The sequence below is a fragment of the Cyprinodon tularosa genome, unplaced genomic scaffold, assembly GCF_016077235.1.
Source record: "Cyprinodon tularosa strain WSP-4 unplaced genomic scaffold, ASM1607723v1 ctg628, whole genome shotgun sequence".
Classification (NCBI taxonomy): domain Eukaryota; kingdom Metazoa; phylum Chordata; class Actinopteri; order Cyprinodontiformes; family Cyprinodontidae; genus Cyprinodon; species Cyprinodon tularosa.
Window position 1 is genome coordinate 171,420 of NW_024039372.1, and position 14,504 is coordinate 185,923.

At 39.9% G+C, this 14,504-nt stretch overlaps 1 protein-coding gene across 2 annotated transcripts in view; it reads right to left on the minus strand.

Annotated features, from left to right (window-relative positions):
- Positions 1–14,504, minus strand: part of lcor (ligand dependent nuclear receptor corepressor) — a 146,360-nt gene that overhangs the window by 51,942 nt on the left and 79,914 nt on the right. For both annotated transcript variants that reach the window (XM_038308009.1, XM_038308007.1), the window contains exon 2: positions 14,231–14,296. In XM_038308009.1, coding sequence (XP_038163937.1) covers positions 14,231–14,296 — 66 coding nt within the window. The remainder of the gene's footprint in view (positions 1–14,230; positions 14,297–14,504) is intronic.

The following is a 14,504-nucleotide window of genomic DNA, read 5'->3' on the forward strand; positions in this document are numbered from 1 at the left end:
ACAGCGAGCTTACTCAGCTCCGCTGGGACAAAGACAAACAGTAACACATGGGAAAAATCAATACAGTCTCTACATCCTGTGAGCATCAAGTACATGTTAGATCAAGACTTCATTTCTCAAAGCAGTCGCCCTTTTCAGCGCCTAAAAAAAACAAAGATGATGATATGATAGAAATGTCTCACCAGACTACCGGATGGCTTGAAACACTTGTTCTGAAGTGGAACCTATCGAATGAGTCTGACTCCATCACATGAAGTCTTGCTGGATTAAACCGCCCATGGAAACGTACAAAATTCGCCTAATTGATGTTAATGCTGCAAAGAACAATGACCGTCTTTGAAGAATGCTTCGATCGTTAGGGAACATGGTTCATATGATTGGGAGCTGAAGATGAAATTAACAGCAGGCTTAAAATACTCCATTGGTGTCCTGTTTTACTTTGTACTTAACCGGGTTCACCTGCGTTCACTTTACCGCTGCTAAAAGACCTCGCTAATCTACAGAAGAAGGATGTTATGGTGCATTCAATGCAGGTCCAGCAGATTCTAAAACGGCTTCTTCCCTGCCGCCATCTGACAGCTGAACAGTTGAGTCTAAATCATTTCACAGACTCTGCATGAAACTCATAACACCAAAACACTGCATAATGGAACCATATATATGTCTGTTGTGAAGTGTGCGCTGTACCGGTCTGAGAGAGCTGAGCCAAAAAGTAAAGCTCTCGATTCACCGGTCGATCTACGTTCCTATTCTCATCTATGGTAAGAACGAGATCCCGGATACAAGCGGCTGAAATTAGTTTTCTCCGTAGTGCGTCTGGGGTCTACCTTAGAGATAGGGGGAGGAGTAGGGGTATAAATCACATCCATCATGGCGATTCGATTCAGTATCGATTTTCTGACCCAACGATTCCATTATTTTCTATACTCAAAAAAACACCACAATGCGATTCGATTAATTGGTTCTTTTTTTAACACCTTACAGGCTAGACAATGTTTCAAATGTGAAATAAATCAATGAAAGCTGCAATATCGTTATGCATTTTTTTTTTTAGAAACAACAGCAAATAAAAGATGTAGAAAAGTTGCATTCCACCTATTCCTATTAAAACCTCATTCATTGAAAAACAATAATATCCTTCGTTACAGATTCTGACAGGCCTTGCATAAAAAAAAACAATACTGCACAAAATCAGTGCAATGAGTTAAACGAAATACCTCGGCTCCAGACGTCCCGCCCCCTCCTCAGACGCTTCGCTGCTCCTCTCCCTAATTGTAGCTGACCGCAGACAGTGCCGCAGACAGGAGGTCGGCTTGTTTTGTTTTTATGACCGAAATTGCGGAAAACAACTCGTGAAGTTTGACCCGCTAGAAGAGCGTGGTGCGCGAGAACGCTGGGACCCTTTTTCCACCTGGATCTCCGCTCTTTTTGGCCCTCATGTCCCTCCGTCGTCGGACTAAACTCGCCCCCACTTCCTCGCCGCCTCGGCCGTATCTAGACCCACAGCGTGTAGCACAGACCACGCTTCAATATTGAGCATAAATCAAAAATGTCTGTGTCAAGCTCGCTGCAACACACTGCTGTAAGAGTATAACCAGGAAGCGAGGTAGGAGGGCAAAATAGGTTTAGCGCCACCGCAGCACGAGAGGAGAATTACGCCCAGGAGCAAATAGATAAAAATAGAGGAGGAAAAAAAAAACATTAATCTATTCTCTTGCGGACGTATCGATGCATCGAATCATCGGCTGGTGTATCGATTATTATTTACAACCCTAGTGAGCAGCTCAGTCATCTGGGGAGGACTCAGAGTAGAACCACTGCTCCTCCACCTCGAGAGGCTTGGGCATCTGGTTAGGATGCCTCATGGGCGTCTCCCTGGTGAGGTGTTCCGGGTAAATCCCACCGTGAGGAGGCCCGAGGGAGACCCAGGATATGCTGGAGGGACTATGTTTCTCGGCTGTCCTGAGAGCGCCTTGGGATTCCCCTGGAGAAGCTGGCCTAAAGGGCTGGTTATACTCCCTACATCAGTGTGTCGAAGTGAGCTTGTTGCAGATATTTTTCATTTATGCCCAATATTGAAGTGTGGGTCTAGATACGGACGAGGCGGTGAGGAAGTGGGGGCAAGTTTATTCGACAACTGAGAGACATAAGGACGAAAAAGAGCGGCGATCCAGGTGGAAAAGGGGTCCCAGTGTTTTTGTGCACCTCGCTCTTCTAGCTGGTTCAACTTTACGAGTCGTTTTCCACAATGGCGGTCATACAAACAAAACAAGTCGATAAGATACCAAACAGGAAATACGCATAGTATAGAGCAGATGTAGATTTGACCAATCAGAGGCCTCCTGTCTGCGGCACTGTCTACACACACACGCAGGCGACCTGGTTTCTGAGTATAAATCAGCCTTAAGTGGCTGGAGAGAGGGACATCTGGGCCTCCCTACTGGAGCTGCTACCCCCGCGACCCGACCCGGGATAAGCGGAACAAGATGGATGGATATTTAATGCGTTGAACTTCCATATCAATGCGTTTTTTGCACCATGTTTTTTCTCCCACACTGTTTACATTTGATCACTGCTAAACTTTAAGAAATGTAATTGTAATCAGAGCTTGAATTGAGATTAAATACAGACAGTACACTTTCAAGTGTTAAAGTAACACTTTAAGAGTGCATTTGGTCTCACTCGGAATTAGTGTTAAATTAGAACTCTACATAGTGTTTAATTAGTTTTAACAACTCTGAAAGAGTCAATTCACTTTGACACAGCATATTTAACACTGAAATTTACTGTGTACTCTGTGTATACAAAATTACAATAAAAGTGGTGTGTCAACTTCTGTTTGAAAGATTAAAATAAACTTCCGGATCCTGACTTTGGATCTCCTTGAACGGATGGACTGAATGATTTTCTCACGACTTTACGATTCCTGATCGGGAGATGGTCGTGAGAGGTTGATCTCCTCTCGTTACCCCCTCTTTGCTACACAATGCACAACCAGGCTGAAACTCAGCCAGATCAAAACAATTCATGCACAAGTAGACAATCGGCCAGAAAAGGGCAAAAAGTCATACAGTGTATTGCCGGCTTAAGAACTTGTCCTTGTTTTTAATTAAAAGTTAGAGCTCTTACATCATCAGGATTAATAAACCTTCTTTATGATCAAATTCAGTTACTTTTCCAACACTCCAGATCATTTTTTAAGCTTTTCCAGTTGTAAATTGCATAACGTCTTACAAATTCATGCACATTAAAAAAGGCAATTTCTCCTTTTTTAACAACTGTGGCTCTACGGTCTTTCAGGAGGAGTAAACGCTGCTTGTCAAGCCTCAATGTAATCTGCTGGGCTTCCTTAAAAAGGACAATTTTTGACCAATTTGTCTGGAGGATTTGATTGCATTGACTTTGTGAAATGCCTTAAGTTGACATGAAGTGTACTGGAGCTACATAGATAAAAGCGAATTGATGTTAGGATATTTCTACCCTGCAGGATTTTACTCCAAAGGCAAAACAACATTAGAAAAGATGCAAAACAGCTTGTCAGCTCGTATAAAATGCGCAACGGTGCTTTAAATCAATACATTCAACCTTTTTTTGAGGTTAAAAGTTTGAGCCACGGCCTATATTTTACATTTTCCAGCCGCAGTTGATTACAATGACAACCTCCCAACATGGTAGTTAGGTTGTGATGGCAACAGACTAGCATGACACTCGAAAAGGTTGCATGAGGCGCACCAGACAACATGGTTAACATTTTGTATTTCACAATTTTCTTCTGTCTGTTTAAAAAGCGGTATAATAAGAGAGACTTAATATAAAAACACAATATTGAAATTCTAGCTTTTTCAGGGATTTTGAAAGTTTGAACCCTGATCATGTAAAATAAACTTTATTGAAACTGGATGTCATTGTGCTATTTCTGATCAAATCTAAATCCTCCCCAGATTCATATTCATATTTATCTTCGCAGCCTTTGTGAATTCTGCTCTCTGAGCAGCAGCCTTCCCCAGTCCTGGAAAAACCAGCGACAGTGACCGTTTAATGTAGAGCACCGATTACCCGCCCATTCCAGGAAGCACGTACCTCAACCACGCTGCACCAGCCCAGAAAACAATCTACAAACCTTCTCCGATCTCCGATAAATAGAGATCAGTGGTGGCACCAACATGGGTAGAGACTAGGGGTGTAAATCACACCCATCATGGCGATTCGATGCAGTATCAATTTCCTGACCCAACGATTCGATTTAGGTTTCAACCTGTGTGTAATTTATTACCTGCTCTAATATTAAGCAGATTACATTTCTGTCATTTCAATTCAGTTTATTTATATAGTTCCAATTCACAAAACACGTCATCTTAAGGCACTTTACAAGTCAACCAGATCATACAGTCAAACTGATTCAGTTTTCTTTCTAAGAAAACCAGTTGATTGCGTCGACTCATTGACAGAAAAAGCAGAGAGAGCAGAACATTAGCGATTGAACAAACAAATTCTGCAGAGTGGAAGAATAGAGATAGAATGAAGCAGAATGATGAAATGGGGGTCCCTATGTCCTCCAGCAGTCTAAGCATATAGCAGCATAACTATAGAGATAGCTCAGGATAACTTGAGCCTTTCTAACTATACGCTTTATCAAAAAGGAAAGTTTTAAGTCTAGCATTAAAAGTAGACAGGGTGTCTGCCTCACGGACTAAAACTGGTAGTTGGTTCCACAGGAGAGGAGCCTGATAACTAAAAGATCTGCCTCCCATTCTACTTTTAGAAATTCTGGGAACCACTAGTAAACCTGCAGATTGAGAGCGAAGTGCTCTGTTAGGAACATAAGGAACAATCAGATCTCTGATCTCAGAAGGAGCTTGGCCATTTAAGGCTTTATATGTGAGAAGGAGGATTTTTAATTCTATTCTGGATTTAACAGGAAGCCAATGAAGAGAAGCCAGGATAGGAGAGATGTGATCTCTCTTTTTAATTTTCATCAGAGCTCTGGCTGCAGCATTTTGGATCAGCTGAAGGCTTTTAACTACAGTTTGTGGACTTCCTGATAGTAAAGAATTACAATAGTCCAGCCTTGAAGTAACAAATGCATGGACTAGTTTCTCAGCATCACCCCTGGACAGGAGATTTCTAATTTTTGCAATATTCCTAAGATGAAACAAGGAAATTCTAGAAACCTCTTTGATATGGGATTTAAATGACAGGTCCTGATAAAAAATAACCAAGATTTTTTACTTCATTATCTGATTTTCCATTGGTGAATTCTTCACATCTCTTTTAAACATCCAGGTAATTTAGCCACCATAGCTTCTTTGTTCCGTCTTCCAGCTCTGTCAGAGGCACTAATATAAAGGTCACAGGTGAGCCGTCCTCAAACCCTGTGGTTGTGCAACCTACAATATCCCTGGGAAGGCACCAATTAGCTCCAGTCCCACTGCTAGCTTGACCCCTCGCTCTCATCCATTGTCTTCATCTTTGTGTGCGTGCCAAGTTTGCCGACGTAAAGAAAATATTGATGCCGTTTACAGAAGGCTTCACACTTGTGTGCTCCTGGTCAATAGGGGGCTGGTGTGAACGCACCTAATCAGCTCCGTGTTGCAGTTTCTTGTTTTTGTGAATGTGGAGTGCTTTGTTTGAGCTGATGGATTTCTCCGCATGTGACACGACAGGTCACTACACACAGAGTAGATCCATGACAAGTAGCAGTGTTCAGAAAAAGAAAAGATTAACAAAAAATATGTGGAGTCAGACACAGAGAGGCATTGGAGACAGCATCTACTGTAACCATCAGGAGTTAAGATCCCATATGTAGCATTTAAGCTGCTACGGTGAAACATGTGTTTGAGCCCAGAATGAGAGTGTGTCAGCCTTACTTTAATGGAGTTTGGGCATGTGTGGGAGTCTTATGCATGAGTGAAAATGACATACCCGAAATATTCTAAAAATGCCTTCAGTTGGTGGAGGATGGGTCACATGACTGCGGGACGCCATGTTGACCTTGTTTCTGGGAGAGTCAGAAAGTCAGAGGGAGGAAGCCGAGTGTTTAGTGGTGCAGATCAAATATGGATTTGATTTGCACCAGCACTCCAAGCAGGACGGTGTTTGGTTGGGGGGTTTAGGCAGACTAAAAAACACACCACAGCTTCTCTCAGCACTATTGGACTTTACACACTTATAGACCCCCCCCCCCCCCCCCCCCCCCCCCACCAAAAAAAATAAATATGTAACGCAACGAGGCATAGAAACAAATCAAGGCTTTATATGTGTGAAAGCGTTCTTCAAATGTAAAGAATGGATACAAAGTAGGGATGAAAAAAATCAAATTATGATTGTTGTTAAATGGTTTATTGGAAAAAAATTGGTTGTTTTCATTTAATCAAAAAACGTACATTTAAGAATTTTTTTCAGTGTTGAAGGATTACTGCTGTTGGTGGTTGATGGTATTTGTAAGAATACGTTTATATCTCTGTACATAGAAATCATTATTATCATTCAGTAACCTAATAGGTTTATCTTTTGTTTTAACTTATAAATATGTTTATTGATATGTAATATTCTTTATTGTTGTTTTCTGGTACAATAAACTATGGAAAAGGATTAGGGCCACTGAAAAAAAAAAAAAAGTTAACTGATTTTTTTTATTTCAGTTTAATATGGTAAAAAAAAAAGTCAGAATTCTGACTTTAATCTCAGAATTCCGACTTTAATCTCAGAATTCCGACTTTAATCTCAGAATTCCGACTTTAATCTCAGAATTCCGACTTTAATCTCAGAATTCTCACTTTAACACTTTAATCTCAGAATTCAGCTTTTTTCCCCATATTAAACTGAAATAAAATTTAAAAATCAGTTAACTTTTTTTTTTCAGTGGCCCTAATCCTCTTCCGTAATAAACAGTTAAAATATTATGATTTAATATTTTTTTAACTCAGGTTTTAAAGAAAAATATTTAGCTCTTCATTTTATGGATAGATCCTTTGGGCACAAGAGAAAAATCAGGTTTTTAAAGATAAATCGGCTCATCGATTTATCATTAGTTGATTTATATGATTATTCAACTTTAGAATAATTAATTAATTGTTAAATTTAAATCATTTATACCAACCTTATTGGTAAAATGAGCTCCATTTATAAATGTTGTGACCAGATTCTGATGTCATTTTTTGCATTGCTCTGGTTGATGATGGGCTAATTTCTCTCTGGGATCCAAAGGGAAAACCTGTTTCTACTTTCTGCATTATCTAAAAAGTGAAATAGGCATGATATAAAAAAAAAAAAAAGAAATTACTCAACACTTAGGAGCTCTTTCTCATTGTCTAATCCAGTGGATTATGGGACAGAGGAGCGTCAGCAGCCTTTCTTTCACCACAGTGACTTGAAAAGAGAGCTGCTAGTGTTTTTCGCAGCTCTGCTGTAAACCGGATTGATCTAATATTTTAAATAAAGGGATAACCGTTGCAGTGTTGGTATTTAAATTGTTTTTTGCAGCTCATAGAAGTGTTTATCAAGATTAACACAGTTAGCATTCCTATATTTAATACCTCTGCTTTTGCATATTACTGAGGCTTCTTCCCTCAAAGCAACTTCCACACCAAAGAGAGTTGTTGTCACGGTAACCTCTTATTGATTAGGGATGGGTGACTGTATTTCTAGCCTCCACCAATCCGATCGCTGACCATAGCAAACCCAGCATTAAATCATCTGATAAACAGCAGATTTTTTTAAATGAACTCATTCTTCCTCCAAAGGCTCCCTGTGTGTTCCCATTAAAAACAGTCCCACTGCCATTTAACAGCTATTTGCACAAAATGCACCAATCACCACGGCAACTGATGCACAAGCGTAGCAAGATGCATGAATGGAGATATGGGGGGAAAAAAAACAAAACATTAAAAACTATCTCTAAAATCAGGAGGAGGGAGAAGAATGCCACAGAGAACTGGTAATTGTTCCTATAAGTGAGTTAATACGCGCCTGACATCCTTAGGCTGGAACAGCAGCAGAAAAAGCTCTTAAAGCACATTAACTCTGGCGCGGAAAGTTTGCTTTTTGACTCTTTCTCAGAATATATAGATCATTTTACTCATCCAACAAAAAGACTTTTTACAGAATATTCATGATATGTAAATGCAGACCTATCAATCTGTAATTTATTGTTAAAGGAAATAAAAAGCAGAAAACCTTGTGGAAACTTGAACAAAAAAAGCTTTGTGGGTCGTCAGAGTGATTTATTGTTCTGATCAGGATTATTTCCTAACAGGTGATTGTCAGGTGAAGGAAAGGTGATTCAGGATTATCTACCATCGTTCTGTTTGGACTCTGGCATCATCGGGTTTTCTGTCACACTGGATAACGCAGGCCGTCCTAACAAATCACGGCTGCAATTAAATGAACGTCTTGATTAAAGACATGAATAAAACTTTATTATTTCTAATGGAGCTGAACAATCTGGAACAAAATGTTATGATATTTTGAAGCTGAATCGATATGATTTTCTTTTTTCCTGAAGGAACATCAGAGATCTAAGTCCAATAATGTTCTGGGGACGGATGAGATATCAAGCTCCCAGTGGTCTGTTAGAGGACCAGGCTGGAAATGAAGGAGTCACCCACCCTGCATGTTTGTCCAAAGAAAAACACTGAAATACCAACTTCCAACCGGCCAAAAAAAACACGCTTAAACCCCGGAAACAATCAGCTTTTACTGGCAGTCTACCTGGTTCAAATAACTCGAACCGTGTTAAAATCGTCTTGGCTCTGGTCGGCATGCTGAGGGAACAGCAGACGTGGGTGGAGCCGCTAAAATACATGCTACCATTGAACACAAAGTACGGACGTGAACAAGCGGAAACAATTATGTTTACATTCAATAAGACGATTGTGGCTGATCCCTCGCACCCCAGCACAGATTATTTCAGTCACTTCCCTCTGGCAGGAGGCTGCGGTCCATCAGGACCAGAAACCTCCCGTCACAAAAACAGTTTTTTCCCATCTGCTACCGGCCTTATCAACAAGGCCAAGAACCGCCCGTGACACTGGACAATGTTTCTCTCCCCCATTCAGGATTTCTGCGTTACATTATACAGAGGCGTGCACAGACATTTTGGGGGGCAGGTGCTCAGGAGGGGGGGGAGGGCACTTTTTAGCGCACGTGTAACACTTAATTATAAAAAAAATAAACGCATGTTGAATGAAATTTGACTTTTATTTGTAACATTCTCTAAACGTGAGTTTTCAATGGAAAAAAGTCACATCACCAACAGAACAGACTAAAGCATACTTCTTTCATCTGGCTCATCTCCCTGTTTTCCCTCACCCATCTGCTCTCCCTCATCCTGGTCTTTTTCTGTCTCTGTGTCTTCCCTGAACTCTTTCTCATCTCCTGTCCTGTTATATGTTGATGGTATAGAGCTTCCCTGCTGTGACTGGCTACAATATATTAATAATAACCATCATGACAATAACAATAATAATAATGATAATAATAATAATAATAATAATAATAATAGCTTTAACAAATATGCCACATTAGTTTAAATAATGGGCTATTAGGGCAACATGACTGGAAGTCTTGTCACGTGGATATGACTTATGATAGCCTACAAAATAATAGCTATTTTAATACCTGCTGCACAAACCACTTAAAAATAAAATGTGAACAGCTTTTAAGATTTTTCAATACGATTAACCCTCCTTTCTTGGTATTGTGCTGCAATTACTAAATCAATATACAATTAAGACAATAAAGAGACCAAAATGTGTTAATTTATGTTGCCTAACAAAACCTATACAACAGAAAACGTTTGTCTTGACACATAGATTTGTACAGAAGAGGATTAGGGCCACTGAAAAAAAAAAAAAGTTAACTGATTTTTAAATTTTATTTCAGTTTAACATGGGAAAAAAGTCAGAATTCTGACTTTTTTATTGTCAGAATTCTGAGATTAAAGTCAGAATACTGAGCAAAAAGTCAGAATTCTCAGCAAAAAGTCAGAATTATGAGAAAAAAGTTAGAATTATGAGATTAAAGTCAGCATTCTGACTTTTTTCCCATACTAAACTGAAATAAAATTTAAAAATCAGTTAACTTATTTTTTTTTTTTTCAGTGGCCCTAATCCTCTTCCGTAGATTTGCAATTGCAAACTCTACCAAAATTATTTGTAGCCTATGTGGTCGTCCTCACGTTATCTGTCATTGACTTGGGCTACAGTGTAAAACCTTCAGAATCAGAATCAGGTTTATTGCCATTGTCAGTGAAGGAGTTCACAAACTAGGAATTTTTTATGGTACAATCGTGCAACATGAAACATATAATATGGAATAGGTAAATAAAAATATAAAAATATCTAAAAACTGTGGGTATACGTCATCCAATAAAATAGACTAATGTATACGCTTAAGATAAAAAATATGGATACAAAATATAAAAAGTAAAATAGCATCTTACAAGGAGACAACTAGTTTATCTGGTGACCAGTCAGCAAAATGCGTGTTTGGTGCTGCTGAATGAGACATTTTAATGCACAACAAAATGATTCTGCTTGATCTGTATATTACCTGGCTAATGGGGCACGGGAGAAGCAGCCTGTCAGCGACCGTTCCTGCTATCTGAAAACTGCTATGATGCTGCGCATCTGGCATGCCCTGCGGGCGACCGAGCGAGTTCACGTGACAAAGGAAGAGAGAGAGGCTGGTCGGGTGTGCGCTAGTAGGTCGGTCATTTCGGGGCATTGTTTCAGTCGTTTTTAATGGCTCAGGTTTTCAAAAGATCATTTCAAAACCGACCTCAGTAAAATCTTAATAATATTAATAATAATAAAAAAAAAAAAAACGAGTTTCAAAAAGGCATTTTCTTTGATAGAGGGCAAACTTCCTAGTGCTTTAGCACCACCTAGTGTCTATGTGTGCACGCCCCTGACATTATATATAAATAAATATTCTATCTTATTTTGTTTTTTGTCTGCATCAACAACAAGTGCAAAACTACTTGGCAATAAACTTGATTCTGATTCTGACAGATAATAAAACAAAACAATAAAGCACACTGACTACACCCTGGCGTCCTTACATGTTGTTCTCCATTGTTTACGTTCCTGATTTCTGTAGCACTGGTGACAACATCTCAAGGCTAACCCTGCATAATGGTGTCACCAGGCATGTGACATGTAGCAGAGGCGACACAGCTTTACCAGCGAGGGGTTAGATCAGCTGTTAGCAGGGCTACACATGTTGGAAAGACATGAGTTAACCTGTTATTTTCAGTGGGAAAGAGGCTATAGTGACATGGATGAAAGCAGGGAGGGGCAGGACCTTAAGCCGGGCGTACACTAGGGATGGAACAGTTTTTTAAAACCGTCTGAACTGTTCGGTTCGACTGTCTCGGTTCGGTTCGCATGTGTTGCGTTCGTTCATGCGCTGCTCCTTTTTCTCATAGGTGAAGCGTTTACACTCCAGAGCAGAAGTTGGCGGTACTGAGACCAAAGCCAACCACCAGTAGTAAACAAGAAGAAGAAGAAGCGAAGCAGCGTAGCCGGATGTAGCAGAAAAAAATCAGTTGTTGTGGAGAATTGTGTGGGTATGGCGAGTGGGAAAGAACAGGAGTTGGAAGATGCGCCAGCAGCACTTTATAGGTCTGCTGTATGGGACCACTTTGCATTTAGAGTGACCTACGATGACGGCGGAAAGGAAGTGGTGGATAAAAGTGCAACAGTGTGCAAGCATTGTGCAACACGTTTTGTTTATGCTAACAGCAACATGACCAACATGTCATGCTAACCCCGAAATCCCACATACTCCGCTGCGCTCCAGACCGCCTGCACAAAGCAAAGCCTACAGCCTCCACTGTGGCTCCCGTCCGCTCCGCTCTGAGTTCCTTGGAGATCGTAGAGGGCATGCGCGAAATGATTAAATTCAAAGCAGCAAAACATGCAGAAATGATCCAGGGTTTCCGCGGATCATTAAAAATAATTACAATTCATTAATTTTTTTGGATTTTTTCATTAATTTCATAAATTTTTATGGGATTTTGGGGTAACAATCAACATATACCGACCAAACCGAAAACCGTGACCAGAAACCATGAACCAAACCGAACCGTGGATTTTGTGAACCGTTCCACCCCTAGCGTACACTGTGTTATTTGTTTCAGTCGTTGCACGCAGCTACTGCTCACGCTGTACGACTAAACAGCAGAGTTTAGTCGTACAGTGTGAGTTCACAGCTCACGATATATGTTCGGCCCGACGCTCTGATGCGATCTACCTGCTCACACTGTACGACTAAAAAGCACGTCGGACTCAGCTCTGCAGTGAGATGGAGCTGTTGCCCATAGGAAGACGTTACTTGGATATAACCTAATGGAATATCTTCAGAACAGTTCCAAATGACACAAAATAATATGGGTGAGTAGAACATGATGTAATAACGTAAAATCAAGGGCGCAATGTAAAAAAAAAAACGGTGTTTCCCCTTTAAGCTCACTACAATGAAACACGCTGCTATGGCAATTTGTGCAATTTTGTGCTGAGAGCCTTAAAAAGAAAGGATGACGATGTATTTGGAATAAAGACATTGGCTCAGGAATTGTGGCTACAAACAGTCTTTCCATTTTACAGACAGAACTGCCTCTCACTCATTGCATCCCTGCCATGCTGCTGTGTTTACAGAAGAATCCTTTTTTTGCGCACCGAGCGATTTGCCCGATGGTTGGGAGAAAATCACACATCACGATTTCTGATCGGGAGGTGGTCAACACCTAGAGGATGATCGCCCCTCGTAATCAGGCTGAAAGTCAGCCCGATATAAAGATTCTTGCACGACTGGAAAATCACCCCGAAAATTGCACACTTTACCCATCTTTTCCCCCTTTATAAGGTGTTTAATTTACATTTTGATTATGTTTCTATATTTGTAACTTTTGATGTTTTTCGCAACTTTTATTCTGTGAAAAAAAGGGCTGTAAAAATAAATTAATCTCCTTCTGAAGAGATTCTGTTCAGTTCAATCGCTCTTATATCCTGCCTGAAATATTGAACACGTCTTTTAGATAAAGATGTTTTTTTTTTAAGAATAGCTTTAAACCATTTTTTTTTTTTTTATAATTTAGGGCAAAATCTTAATTTAACTTTTGCTGTTAATAACCTGGTGTTTTAATTCGAAAATCCTTCAGAAATAAACTTTAATTTCATGTTTAATAAAATTTGGGAGAAAGAAATGAAATAAAGTCGTTTGGACTTGGATTAATTTTTTTTAAGGAACAGACATTTGAACAGCAGGTGGTGCTTGATGCTAACAGCTCGATTGATGCTAACAGCTCGATCCAATCCTGAACCCTGAACTGCTTTACAACACAGCGGAGGGTTTAGTGTGCTCCATAAAACTACTCTGAAGGTCAGGATCCCATCTTCTGCTTAAATTGTGCAACAAGAAAGATGCATAAGAAAAAAAAAAAGGTTATATATTCGTCGTGGTTGATGATCCATCTGGGTTCGTCTTTCTCCGTTAACCCTTTGTCTCCAGGACAAAGCCACTGAAGGAGCTGCTGCTGATAGCAACGCTCCTACCAGTTTCTCCTCCAGATGAATTCAAACTGGTAGAAAACATTTATGATTGACTGAACCGACAGCATTGTTTTACGACTAGGGTCAAGATAGAAATATCTGTTAATTAATTTAAATTTCTCCACACGTGCATGATTTGATTTGTATGTAAATCAGATTCTATGTAACATAAAAAACTAAGTTACAAATTAGATCTCATCAAAGACCTACTAAACTGGGAACTATGGACAGGCCTGCAGAAAAAGGGGAGGGGCCTAGCTGCTGTAAATCCTTTTTCTCAGAAGGTTTTAAGGGTTTGCGTTTGAAAGGAGTGGCTTCATGCTAACAGAAGCTGAAACATAAAGAGGACAAACATTTTGAGTGCAACAGGAAACAGAAATAAACGCTGCAGTGGCTTTCCACAGAAAGAAGTCCTGGTTTAAAACCAAGATTAGATGATAATGAATGAAACTTTCTGCTAGGCAGCATCAGGATAACAGCAGAGTTTATTTAAAGTTTATAGAGATGAACAACATAAATGTAAACAGTTAAAATGCTAAAACCTCTGACTTTTAAAAACAAAGATTATAGATTCTCATTGAAATCAACTGGTAAATATAAATGCAAAGTTTGCCTCTGAGATGAAGTTAGCCGTTATAAATGCATTGGTTGGTCTTTTTGCAGTGGTTGCCATTTACCTTGGAAAAGAGTGATGTCCTTGACTAGTCCCGGCCCAAACAAGCCCTCCAAGATGCTTTCAAAGCCTGTGACAGAAAGAGGAGAGGAGAGTTCAGCGTTGGATCGCGTTTTTTGTGGAAAAACAGGAGTAAATACAGAAATAAAACAGGGTTTCATTATCAGAAGGACCGGTAACTTCTTTCTCATCCTGCAAAACTGTTGCCATCAAGTTTATCAGCAACTGGCAGCGAGTCGCTGACATTGCTATGGGGGAACGTTTCCCACTCGTCTGGT